Source organism: Schistocerca gregaria, chromosome 5 (genome assembly GCF_023897955.1).
Source record: "Schistocerca gregaria isolate iqSchGreg1 chromosome 5, iqSchGreg1.2, whole genome shotgun sequence".
NCBI classification, from domain to species: domain Eukaryota; kingdom Metazoa; phylum Arthropoda; class Insecta; order Orthoptera; family Acrididae; genus Schistocerca; species Schistocerca gregaria.
Genome location: NC_064924.1, coordinates 259,489,309 through 259,502,953, shown reverse-complemented (window position 1 = coordinate 259,502,953; position 13,645 = coordinate 259,489,309). Strand labels below are relative to the sequence as shown.

General features: G+C 43.0%; 1 protein-coding gene across 1 annotated transcript; it reads left to right on the top strand.

The window, feature by feature from the left end:
• Nucleotides 1–2,086: 2,086 nt before the first annotated feature.
• Nucleotides 2,087–10,047, top strand: LOC126273139 (ejaculatory bulb-specific protein 3-like). The gene is made up of 2 exons (XM_049976596.1): nt 2,087–2,321; nt 9,654–10,047. Exons 1-2 carry the CDS (start codon nt 2,126–2,128, stop codon nt 9,842–9,844), a joined length of 387 nt encoding a protein of 128 aa, XP_049832553.1. The 5' UTR covers nt 2,087–2,125; the 3' UTR covers nt 9,845–10,047.
• The last annotated feature ends 3,598 nt before the right edge of the window (nt 10,048–13,645 follow it).

Below are 13,645 nucleotides of genomic sequence, written 5' to 3'. Positions count from 1 at the left end.
CGCTATTACTAGCTCAAATTTATTGCGGAACTCAATTAGCCTTTCTCCTCTCGCATTCTTTGTTCCAAGCCCATGTTCTCCCTTATCCTTTTCTTCGACTGCTTCTCCTAAAACCACATTCCAATTCCAGATGACTCTTATATTTTCATTTCCCTTTCACACTGAATTACCCATTCAATATCTTCATTATTTTCTCTATTTCTTCATCTTCAGCTTACGATGTCTGCATATATAGCTGAACTATCAGTGTCGGTGTTGGTTTGTTGTCGATTCTGATAAGAACAACACTATTACTGAACTGCTCACAGTAACTTACTCTCTGCCCTACCTTCCTATTCGTAACGGATCCTACTCTCGTTATACCATTTTCTGCAGCTGTTGATATCACTCGTTTAACCAGAAACCCTTGTCTTCGATTTCACTTCACTGACTCCCACTATATTTAGATTGAGATTTTGCATCTCACTTTTCAAATTTTCTAAGTTCCCTATCACGTTCAAACTTCTGACATTCTACGTCCCAAATCGTAGAACGTTATCCTTCTTCCCAGGGATTCTAATGGGGAACTAGTCCGGAATCTTTATGCAATTTTTTCGATTACAGGCTATATGCTCTGTGTATACACGTTATGTGTCTTTAATGCAGTGATTTCCATTGCCTTCTGCATCCTCGTGCCGTTGACAGTTGCTGATTATTCCACCTTTACGGGCAGAGTGCACTGAACCTCTGTCCGCTCCTCCGCCCTCTTTGACAAGGCCGTTGGCAGAATGAGGGTGACGTCTTATGCAGAAAGCCTTTGGTCACCGTTTCCGATGATTTTTATTTAAAATTTGAGCGGTAGTGGTGTTGGAACCCGGGACCGAGAATGTTTTGATAGATAAAGAAAGACGCTACCACTAGGCCACCAATGGTGCTCTGAAACCGTCCATAACTGTTGCCAGCGCAAGAATTTGTGCACTAACTGATCTCTCAACTATGTCCTATAAATGTTGCATGGGTGGCTCATAAGAGGCGGTGCGGGCAATGCTGTACTGTTGGCAAAGGCACTCTCGTTTGTTGTCTGATGCCATAGCCCATTAACAGCACATTTAGCCGCACTGTCCGAACGATACGTTCGTCATACGTCCCACATTGATTTCTGCGCTTATTTCATGCATTGTTCCTTGTCTGTTAGGACTGACAACTCTACGCGAAACCCACTGCTCCCGATCTTTAAGTGAAGGCCGCCGGCCACTGTGTTGTCCGTGGTGAGGGGTAATGCCTGAAATTTGGTATTCTTGGTACAGTCTTGACTCGGTGTATCTCGGAATATTGAATTCCCTAACAATTTTTGAAAAGAAATATTCCAGGCGTCTAGCTCCAGCTAGCGTTTCGCGTTCAAAGTCTGTTACTTACCGTCGGAAACCTTTCAGCACAAATGACATGAGTAGAAATGACAGCTTCGCCAGTGCACTACAGCCACCTGTATAAGTGCATATCGCCTTAGCATGACTTTAGTCATTGAATGTATATCAGTAACCACAGAGACACATGGCTTCATTAAATGAAAACCTACGGGATATAAATGAGAAGTCTGTTGACATCATTTGTCTCGGCCTTGTTGACCAAATACAGGCGCAAAAAGCATGTGGTAGCTATCTGTCCTGCGGCAGCTAAGTTCAACTGTTATTATTATTGGTGGATATGCATGATTCCTGTTTATCATTTTTATGTGGTATCGAAGCGCATTAGCTGTTTTAACCGTCGATTTATGGACCCCGTTCAAGGTAAAACCATTTGAAGTGAGAGACTCTGTCAATTTATTAACGTTTCCTTGAAGGGAACGGGGATTTACAGCGATCAGTAGTCGATTGCGAATATACGCTAAGGTTGACTTGATAGTTGATCTTGCTCGGAGGAAAGGCAATAGCGATTACGAGTTCTCGTGTACACTGGATTTCGCAATGAGAATTCCGGTGGTAGAAATGTGGTTATAGGGAAAAAGACTGGAAAGTCACGCCGTTGCAGTGAGTGACGTGTAAAGGCGTCCCTGGATGGAAGAAAACAGGCCTGGCATAGTGGGGACGGATCTATATAGGAGCGACTTAGGCCTGACAGCGGTACGTAGCGCACTCTGATCGCAGACATGAAGGCCGCTCTGGTGCTCGTCTCGGCGCTGGCCGTGGTCGCCATCACGGCCGCGGAAGAGAAGTACACCACCAAGTACGACAACGTCAACCTGGACGACATCCTCGGGAACGACCGTCTCCTCAATAGCTACGCGCAGTGCTTGCTCGAGGATGGAGACGCCAACTGCACTGCTGACGGCAAGGAGCTCAAGAGTAAGTGTAGCCGCGTGAACACATTTACATTCAGTTAGGTGACTGGTTGCACACACGCTGCACGTACCTACGTGTACCTACACTTCTACAGGGTGGTCCATTGATCGTGACCGGGCCAAATATCTCACGAAATAAGCGTCAAATGGAGAAACTACAAAGAACGAAACTTGTCTAGCTCGAAGGGGGAAACCAGATGGCGCTATGGTTGGCCAGCTAGATGGCGATGCCATAGGTCAAACTGATATGAACTGCGTTTTTTTTAAGATAGGAACCCCCATTTTTTTACGTATTCGTATAGAACGTAAAGAAATAGGAGTGTTTTAGTTGGACCACTTTTTTCGCTTTGTGATAGATGGCGCTGTAATAGTCACAAACAAATGCCTCACAATTTTAGATAAACAGTTGGTATAGGTAGGTTTTTAAAATTAAAATGCAGAACTTAGGTACTTTTCAACATTTTATTTCGGTTGTTCCAATGTGATACATGCACCTTTGTGAACTTATCATTTCTGAAAACGCATGCTGTTACGGCGTCATTACCTGTAAATACCACATCAATGAAATAAATGCTCAAAATGATGTCCGTCAACCTCAATGCAGTTGGCGATACAAGTAACGACATTCCTCTCAACAGCGAGTAGTTCGCCTTCCGTAATGTTCGCATATGCATTGACAATGCGCTGACGCATGTCAGGCGTTGCCTGTGGATCACTATAGTAAATATTCTTCAACTTTCCCCATAGAACTTTCGGTGACCAATCCACCTGTCATGAAATATGCTATTCAATACCGCTTCAACCTCACGCGAGCTATGTGCCGGACATCCATCATGTTGCAAGTACATCGCCATTCTGTCAAGCAGTGAAACATCTTCTAGGAACATCAGTAGAACATTACGTAGGAAATCAGCATTGCACCAGTTAGATTACCATCTATAAAATGGAGGCCAATTACCCTCCTCCCATAATGCCGCACCATACATTAACCAGCCAAGGTCGCTGATGTTTCACTTGTCGCTGCCATCGTGGACTTTCCGTTGCCCATTTGTGCATATTATGCTGGTTTGCGTTACCGCTGTTGGTGAAACCAACTGCTCGTCTAAAGTTGTGAGCCATATGTTTGTGACTATTACAGCGCCATCTATCACAAAGCAAAAAAGTGGTCCAACTAAAACATTCCTATTTGTTTACGCACTACTACGAATATGTAATAAAAATGGGATTCCTATTGCAAAAAATCGCAGTTGATATCCGTTTGACCTATGGCAGCGCCTTCTAAGCGGGCCAACCATAGTGCCATCTGGTTTCCCCCTTCAAGCTAAACAAGTTTCGTTATTTGTAGTTTTTTCGTTATTTCGTGAGATATTTGGCCTGGTCAGGATCAATGGAACACCCTGTATGTATTTCCTCCGTGAAGCACCTTATTGTTTGTCTCGCAGGGTACCACTGTCATCTTCTCCGTTTTCCAGATCGTGAATAGCGCTCGAGAACTACAGCTGTTAGTTATCATTCTTCTCAGGCGGATCTCTCTAATTTTGCCTCCGTAGTCTTTTCGCTAGACATATGCAGGATAAATCAATATATTAGTAGGACCTTCGAGAAACAGCAGATCACGCCATCCATAGAACTCCTCTCTTGTAGCGTCTGCTGCTGTAGTTGGCTGAGCATCTCTGCCACGCTTTCGCGCAGAATAAATGTACCCGTGACACGAAATGCGTTTCCCTTCCTTCGACATTCCTTATTTCATCTATCAGTCCTTTCTCAAAGGGCACAAGACTTACGAGCAATTTTCAGTTAATGTTCTCAGGCTTCAATTTTTGATCTACTGAGTGAATCATTAACTACCTCATTCCTTATTCGACTTCATGTGGGTTTTTCCAATGAATCTCAGTCCGGAATCTGGCTTACATGCTCTTGGTTATATGTGGACGCTCGATTTTAAATAGCACCAGACACTTAGATGTGATTACTCTCAGTGCTTGTTCGCCAATATTGTGATTGTGTAATAATGGGTGTCTCCGTCTAATTATAAACTTTACGTTACATCTGTTTGTATTTAAGGTCAATCCCAGCACCGAAAATCGTTTCTCTGGAGGTCCTCTTGGATTTAAATATCAGATGCTAGCATCGCCTTTTCTCTCTGTATAACAGCGTAATCATCGAACAGTCTCACGGAGTTACGAAATTATCTACAATGCCATTCATACACTACAGGAAAAAATTGCAACATTTTAAAGGTCTCTGATTAATGGCACGTGCATGTGTACGCCGTAGGATTGTAGCGACACTAATTAATTTGTCACGATCATCGGCAGTCAGATGGCTCTTAGAAGGTGTGTCCGTGCACCTTCTATTTTGACTCTGCAGAGAATAATTGCGCTGAGCTTGCAGGAAGCTGGATGGACGTGCCGACGAATTGCTGTAGGTGCTGCGCACAGTATACCTGCGATGCGTCGTTGTTTTCAGCGGTGGCACATGAAACATTACCACACTTGTAGACCATGAAGATCTACCAGGTTAGCCGAGAGCTAACATATAGAAGTTTGGGTGTGGCCCTGGGTCATATAAAAGCGGTTAACGCGACCGGTCGCGTAAAGCGGAACATCGGGGTTCGAGGCCTAGTCGGGCACAAATTTTCACTGTCGTTATCCCCTTACACAGCTTTTGGTTGGCCTGAATTTCTCACAATCTCGTTCAGTTGTGGTCAATCTGTCACATCACTTATCAATAAAATTACCTTGAGGGTGCTGCATTTTTTCCCGGTTGTTTGCACAGGGTGGCCCAGGAGGATTGGTCAATATTCAGGGATATAACAGGAACAATCATTCGAACCAAAACACGGGATCTAAAATGCATACCTTAAGGGCTACGAGCCCTTTTTGTAATCGATACTGTGAAACACACTTGCTTTCCATATTTTGGGAGGTGGTAGAATACACCAAAACAAGAAAAGAATGTCTAAGAAAGTTGGATACGTTAAGAGCTATAAGCTCTTATTCATCTTCACTACTGTGAAGCACGCCTCTTCTACTGAGTAAGTGCTCGCAGTTCTTAAGTTCCCCATTTTAGAGCCCATCTTTACCAAAAAAAGGCTCTGAGCACTATGGGACTTAACATCTGAGGTCAGCAGTCCCCTAGAACTTAGAACTACTTAAACCTAACTAACCTAAGGACATCACACACATCCATGCCCGAGGCAGGATTCGAACCTGCGACCGTAACAGTCTCGCAGTTCTGGACTGAAGCGCCTGGAAACGATCGGCCACCGCGGCCGGCTGTTTATGAAACAATTTTTTCTCGTTGGGTTCATACAACATCTTCTGAAAATGTGGAAAGCATAGAGTTTGCACTAGTAGAGATTCTTTGCTCTGAATAATGGTTCCTGTCATATCCCAGAACACCGACCATTAAAACTGGGGCACCATGTATATTGTGAACATTACTGTATAGATTACGAACCCTTTGCCGCTTTCTGCATCGGTAAGATGGTACACTATAATGATGACGATATGCTCTGCCCATAAAGCAGGTCCATCATTCGAAATTCAGCATTTTCCAGGCGCCCCCTCTCTTCCCAACGTCGTTTTGATAGCTGCGTGTGATGAATTAATGTTAATGCCGACAATTACCTTCTTCTTCGTCTGGTTCTCTCCTATAAAACTATTCTTTTGCAAATTCTATCCCTGTTTTCATTCCTTGATTACATATCACGTTACAGTTTATTTTGCATCCCAGATAAGTGAAGTTGTTGACTTGTTCCACATATTAATCATAAATTTCTAGCAATTTATTTCTTCCTTGCCTTGAAAAAAAAAAAAAACAATTGCCCTAGCCTTGTTCATATTTAACTTCATTTCATATTTGTCACACCTTATGTTCAGTTTATTAACTTGTATCTAACTGTTGTTTGATTACATATTCGTAGTATCGTATCATCAACAAATCTTGTACACTTGATTATCGTTCCTTCTGTTGTCAGTGCATTCTTCGGCTGGAAACAGTTTTTAACTTTTGGAGGCAGCCGAAACGAAGCAGTTGAGAAAAAAGTAATGGCCACAAGTTTTAATACATTTGTGAGAATGTCAGATAAGACGATCAATGCCTTCATGGAAAAATGTATGCTGCTTGCTACGGAACATTGTTTGTACCCAGACGTGCATCTCTTCGGTCGAAGCTAATCTACGACCGACAATTTCTTTCTTTGAGGCTCCAAAATTATGGAAATCGCATGGGGAGGGATCGGGATTGTATAAAGGTTGTGTAAGGTTTCCAAGCGAAACGTCTGCGGCGTAGTCGAAACAATGTGGACAGGCATTATCCTGCAGTAGAATGATGCCGTCCGTCAACACCTATGGGTGTTTGACCTGATGACGCGCATAAGATTTTGCGAAGTGTTCGCGTGTGGCTGTGCGTTAATTGTGGCGCCGTGTTCCTGAAAATCGTGGCGCCGTGTTCCTGAAAATCAATGAGCAGCGGGCCATTGCAGTCAAAGAAAAATGTCATATGACTTTAGCGGAGATAGCGTGACTGTTATTTCGATTACGCCTCAGAAGTTTAGCTGGGAAACCCTTACACATCCTCTATACATTCTCGATCTCTCCCAATGCGATTTCCATAATTTTGGAGCCTCAGAGATAACCACTATAGTCCGTCCATTCACTTCGGCCGAAGAGTTGCAAGCCTGGATAGTATTACGGTTCTGTAGTCAATCGAAAGCATTTTTCCACCAAGGCACTGACGTCGCACAATGGTTGAACAGTTGTGGCAATTATTTAGGAAATAATAAACAGCTTACATACTACGTTTGTTTGCGTGGCCATCTTCCGCAGAAGCTGTTAACATCTGTTACTATAGGTTATCCGTCTTGAGCTGGCTGCAGTCTAGAAGCTTACTGATTTTCATCTGTTTCGTTTCCATTTCCCTTATAAATCATTTAACAAGATGTTGACCACAATAGGTGAAAGACAACAGCTCAGACTAACCTCTCATAAGTTTTAATTCCTTCTGTGATCACCTTTTTTGTCGTTACTCTTACTTGTGTGATGTACACATAGTGAAACTACTTTTTCTCTCCTGGTGACATAATATCTGAGGAGGGAGTAGCGCTCGTTGTGGAGATAGGGGCCTTCCCAAAATTGTGCAGTTTTTTTTTCGTTTAGTTTCATTGGCGCCCTAACTTCTGAGTCCCGTACTGTTAACGCGTTTAGTAGAAAATAAACTGTTCCTGGGTGTGCCTGTGCTCTACGTCGCCACTGATTTGAAATATGGGTTGAAGAAGGACCGGTATACGTTTGTGAAACGGTCTGTAGGTGCTCCTCGTGATGTATTGGGGCAGAGAGAAGTCGCTTGTTTCTTCCTCAGTTTTCCGACTGACGATATTACTGTAGTACAGGGTGTTTCGAATACATTCATGTGATTTTACAAGAGCGTATTTCTGTAAGGGTGAAGATAGGAACTGGGAGTGGATTTCGACTTAAGCAAGGGAATTAATAGCTTATCTAGGCACCTGTTGACGGTAGGGGTTTCCATGGTGTGCTTATGTCGTTCGTTCGCCCTTTCATTAAGCAGCCAATGTGCGCTGCTCGAGATGGCGATAATATAGCAATAAAAGGCGTTTTGGAAAAACTGATTGTATGTGCCTCGCCTTCCATCAGCTTTGGGTGAGCTACGACGACGCATAGCACGCATAGCAACAGCAGTGAATGCAGTGACTAGACGTGCCCCCTCCCCCCCCCCCCCCCCCCCCCGGAGAATGGCACGAGATTGACAATCGTGTAAATGCGTGTCGTACGACGTACGAGGCACATTGCATATTTGTCAAAGGTTAATTCAAACTTTGATTCTAAACGTAACTATAAAAAGGTCGTCTTATAATTGTAGCCTTATGCGTAAGTTAAAAGTCACACCATGTTTCAGCCTTCATTCTTGTAGAGGATGTACTAATGCGGGCGGGTGAATCTATTTAAAACACTCTGTATCATGCATCGAGCGTCTCAGATTTCAGAAACAAATAACTTTACGAAGTTGAAAAGGGAAATTATTCATGCCTTTTTCGAAGGGATCATACCGTCTCAAAAGCGAGATGTGGACAGTCCGGTTGGTTTTTGTAACCCGTTATTATCGAGCGTGAGTAAAGAGTATCAAAAAAGCTACCTAAGAGCCCATCTTTCGCACGGATAACAGCGGCGACGCGTCGTGGCATGGAAGCAATAAGGCCTTGGTAGGGCGCTGGAGGAAGCTGGAACCACATCTGCACACACTAGTCATCTTATTCCCGTAAATTCCGAGGAGGGCGGCAACGATCTCTGAAGCGTTATAGGGGAGAGAGTGTGGCAGATATGATACACGAGTTGGGATGGAAGTCATTACAGCATAGACGTTTTTCGTGGCGGCGAGACATTTTTACGAAATTTCAGTCACCAACTTTCTCTTCCGAATGCGAAAGTATTTTGTTGAGCCCAACCTACATAGGTAGGAATGATCATCAAAATAAAATAAGAAAAATCAGAGCTCGAACAGAAAGGTTTAGGTGTTCGTTTTTCCCGCTCGCTGTTCGGGAGTGGAATAGTAGAGAGATAGTATGATTGTGGTTCGATGAATCCTCTGCCAAGCACTTAAATGTGAATTGCAGAGTAGTCATGTAGATGTAGATGTAGATGTAGATGTAGAAGCCTCGTTCAATCACATCCCAGATCAATCGGTCTCCGATCTGGTGAGTTGGGGCCAGCACAGAAATTGGAACTGGCCGCTGTGTTCCTCGTAACGCTCCATCATAGATGCCTTGCGACATGGCGCATTATCCTGTTGAAAAATGCCCCTTCCGTCGAGAAACATGATCCTCATGTAGGGGTGTACTTGGTCTGCAACCAGTGTACGACAGTCCTTGGCCATCATGGTGCCTTGCACGAGCTCCACTGGACCCATGGATGCCCATGTGGATGTTCCCCATGGAGCCGCCACCAGCTTGTCTCCGTCCCACAGTACAGGTTTCAAGGAGCTGTTTCCCTAGAAGACGACCGATTCGCTCCCTCCGAAACAAGGAAGATATCAGAATAAAGTTAAGAAAAAGTTATTCAATAAAAGGCTTCTATTGAGGTCACATACAAACAACAAAACGTATACTCTACAGTGAGTAAGAAAATTCATTCTGTTGTTAATTTTACACAGGGCAAACAACCAAAAGAGAAACTGTGGAAGAAATGACAACATTCGTTTATACACTTCAGCAAACTGTGAATGCGTGTTCCATAAAATTAACAGAAAACTGAAACAATTTCTCTTTCAGTAAACTTGTAATGTAATGAAGCTAAAGGGATTGTTTCATTCCTTTCAGAAATCATCCCTGACGCGTTAAGCAACGAGTGCGCCAAGTGCAACGAGAAGCAGAAGGAGGGCACCAAGAAGGTGCTGAAGCACCTCATCAACCACAAACCCGACATCTGGGCGCAGCTCAAAGCCAAGTACGACCCAGACGGCACCTACAGCAAGAAGTACGAGGCTAAGGAGAAGGAGCTGCGCGAATAAGCACTGTAAAACACTGAAGTTTATAGATGTGACAAATACCCTCATTCTACACCATCCATCTTGGTGATTCAGAGAGCCAGACACAAATAATTTTCTTATCTGCATGAGAAGTTGTAGCATTTTAACAGTGTAACAAAATGTTAAATATTTGTACTAGCTGTATCTGGTCTTCACTTAATAAAAAATATAGTAAGGCACTGCTTTGTGAAATTCTGAAAGTGAGTCTTCATCCCGTACGACAAAATTCATTTCGTTCCACATGTTGTACTCTCCCAATGACAGCAATACCTGTTGAATCAAAAGCGGATAAAAAAGAGGAAAAATGAGTCACGTGAGGAAAAGGAATAACCTTTCAATTTTTTCACATATTATTTCTTGTATAAGAAAAAACTTTGATCAGTACGCGGCCTACCATATTAGCAGATTTTACCTTCAGCGACGACAGCCACGAAACCTTTGGACGATTACCTACCATGTTATGAGTTCCAGGTACTACTACGCTTTCATCTCTGTTAGTAATAAAAATCGACTGGGAGAATAGTGATACGTGATTCGTTAGTCGTATCACACTTGCACAGTATATCTTAAATACCATAAAAGAGGAAGCGGGATGGAATGAAGGTTGGTATTCACAATTTATAATTAAGACACTTTATTGGCATTACGCCTTTAAAAAAATAATTTAAGAATTACAAATTGTGGATGAGCCAATAGATAAAACTTTGCAAATACAATAATAAACCCATCGCACTCAGTGCTATAACAAACAATTCCAAATTAAGAAAAGGGGGTTACTGAAAAGCTTGAGAACATCAGACTCCCATATAGGAGTTCCCTCAAAATAGATAGAATGAAACAATTACAGGTAAATGGTGACTTAATAACACTTGAGCACTAGTACCAAACTAAGATACCATTACATAACTTGATATAACCACTTAATTAAAAAAACTACAACACAGACAGTGATCTAAAAAAAAAAAATGTTTACGTACTCAGATGTGTTAATAAAAAATTACTAGAGAAAGCGGCACAAGGAACTCAGCGGATGCTATACAGTTTAAAGTTTAGCCAGTTGCCAGTCGCTAATATTTAAGAAAACAAGTTTATACAATCAGGTTAACCCGCCTTACGGAAGGAAGATAAGTACTAAACTTTGGGAGGGGATATGTGACCAACTGCGGTAGTGGCCAGGTTCTTAAACACTGCGAGACCTACACCTCTGACGACATTTCACTCCCTCCCAAGGCGTTGGCACGATTAAAAGTTTCAGTCCGAATCACAAAGACATTCCAATAACTCTGAAACGTAGAAACACTGGGCAGAACCTTTGACTCACTTGCACATGGGCAAATGTATTAATAGAATGCAGGCTTTAAAAACAGCAACATAAAATCATTTGATTGCAAGAGACGCAAAAAACTTCTCAAAAAAATTTTCAAATGACGGCCACCATTTAACTAGGCCAAGAAAGTCTCCCATAGTAATAACAATAATAATCCAGAATGAGATTTTCACTCTGCAGCGGAGTGTGCGCTGATATGAAACCTCCTGGCAGATTAAAACTGTGTGCCCGACCGAGACTCGAACTCGGGACCTTTGCCTTTCGCGGGCAAGTGCTCTACCATCTGAGCTACCGAAGCACGACTCACGCCCGGTACTCACAGCTTTACTTCTGCCAGTACCTCGTCTCCTACCTTCCAAACTTTACAGAAGCTCTCCTGCGAACCTTGCAGAACTAGCACTCCTGAAAGAAAGGATATTGCGGAGACATGGCTTAGCCACAGCCTGGGGAATGTTTTCAGAATGAGATTTTCACTCTGCAGCGGAGTGTGCGCTGATATGAAACCTCCTGGCAGATTAAAACTGCGTGCCCGACCGAGATTCGAACTCGGGACCTTTGCCTTTCTGCAAGGTTCGCAGGAGAGCTTCTGTAAAGTTTGGAAGGTAGAAGACGAGGTACCGTGCGTGAGTCCTGCTTCGGTAGCTCAGATGGTAGAGCACTTGCCCGCGAAAGGCAAAGGTCCCGAGTTCGAGTCTAGGTCGGGCACACAGTTTTAATCTGCTAGGAGGTTTAATGATAATAATGTTTAAAATCTCTGGGTTCGTTGGTGAACAAACAATTATGACGACTTACTCCATATCAGGTACTCAATTTTGTTCCCAGCGAAGTCACAGAACATGTATCTCCAAGCTGCCCATGTCGGCAAAACGCCTAACCAACTTCACACCACAACGTGTAACGGTCATCACACTCGTTCGGCAGCCGTTGACACTCGCCCCCCCCCCCCCCCCCCCCCCTGCGAATGACACGAGGTCTCGAGGGTTCCCGTCGAAGGCTAACATCCCACTCGATTCGTTTGCAAAGCCGTAAGATAAGACACGCAAAAAGCAAAGATAGCTTACTTAAACCACAATCAATCTCAACGACACATGAACAAAATAAGACTGGCCCCAGCTGGCCACGGCTCAAATAGTTACAGATTTTGCAGCCAATTCCAAGCTCCCACATACGTCTCTCGATCTAGTTCCCTGATTCATACGATTGCTTCATCCAGTGTATGGTGAATGTCTACTGTCATTCCCTTTTACGCTCGAAGAGGACAGCAACAACATGGCGGACTGTCTATAAGTCACAACTTGCAGAGCTAACCCAAATTAAATTGTGCAATTGATAACCAGATTTGCCTTGTGCGATTCGAATACTGTTCAAACCTCCAAATACTTCTAGGGAGATCAAATCCTTGTAGCTGCACGGATTCTCAGCTAGATGTTTGTTGACTGCTGAAGGCTACTCCGTCTATACTGTAACATCGTGGCTAAACATTGTAACTTTTATGCTTCTAGTTCCCTATACGAAACCATTAGGTGAGACTATGTGACACTTTTTTGTTTGGGCTCTCAATGCATATAGTTGTGTACGCTTTGTTCACTCTATGTGAAGCCTACAGGTCTACCCGTTTAGATGTGATTGCTGTAGAGCTGTATTAAGAATATGCGTAACCTTTACATTTGAACTTCTAACACAGAATACTTATAAAATTTTTAAATTGCACAACATCAGAATGTGTGTTAACCAAATCATTAATTACATAATATATACTGTGCATAGTTCTTGCATCATAACAGAATGTGTATTTTTTTTCAGTCATCAGTCTTCTGACTGGTTTGATGCGGTCTCTCACGAATTCCTCTCCTGTGCCGAATTCTTCATCTCAGAGTAGCACTTGAAACCTACGTCCTCATTATTTGCTGGAAGTGTTCCAATCTCTGTCTTCCTCTACAGTTTTTGCCCTCTACAGCTCCCTGTAGTATAATAGAATTCATTCCCTCATGTTTTAACAGATGTCCTATCATCCTGTCCCTTCTCCTTGTCAGTGTTTCCCACGTATTCCTTTCCTCTCTGGTTCTGCGCGGAACCTCCTCATTCATCACATTATCAGTCCAAACTAATTCTCAACATTCGTCTGTAGCTCCCCATCTCAAATGCTTAGATTCTCTTCTCTTTCAGTTTTCCCACAGTCCATGATTCACTATCACACAATTCTGTGCTCCAAAAGTATATTCTCAGAAATTTATTCCTCGAATTAAGGCCTATGACTGATACTAATAGACTTTCCTTGGACTGAAATAACCTTTTTGCCACTGCTTGTCTGCTTTTTATGTCCCCCTTGCTCTGTCCGTCATTGGTTATTTTTGCTGCCTAGATAGAAAAATTCCGGAACTTCATCTACGAGGGCTGTTCGGAAAGTAAGGAACGATCGGTCGCGAAATGGAAACCATAGGGAAAATCAAAACTGT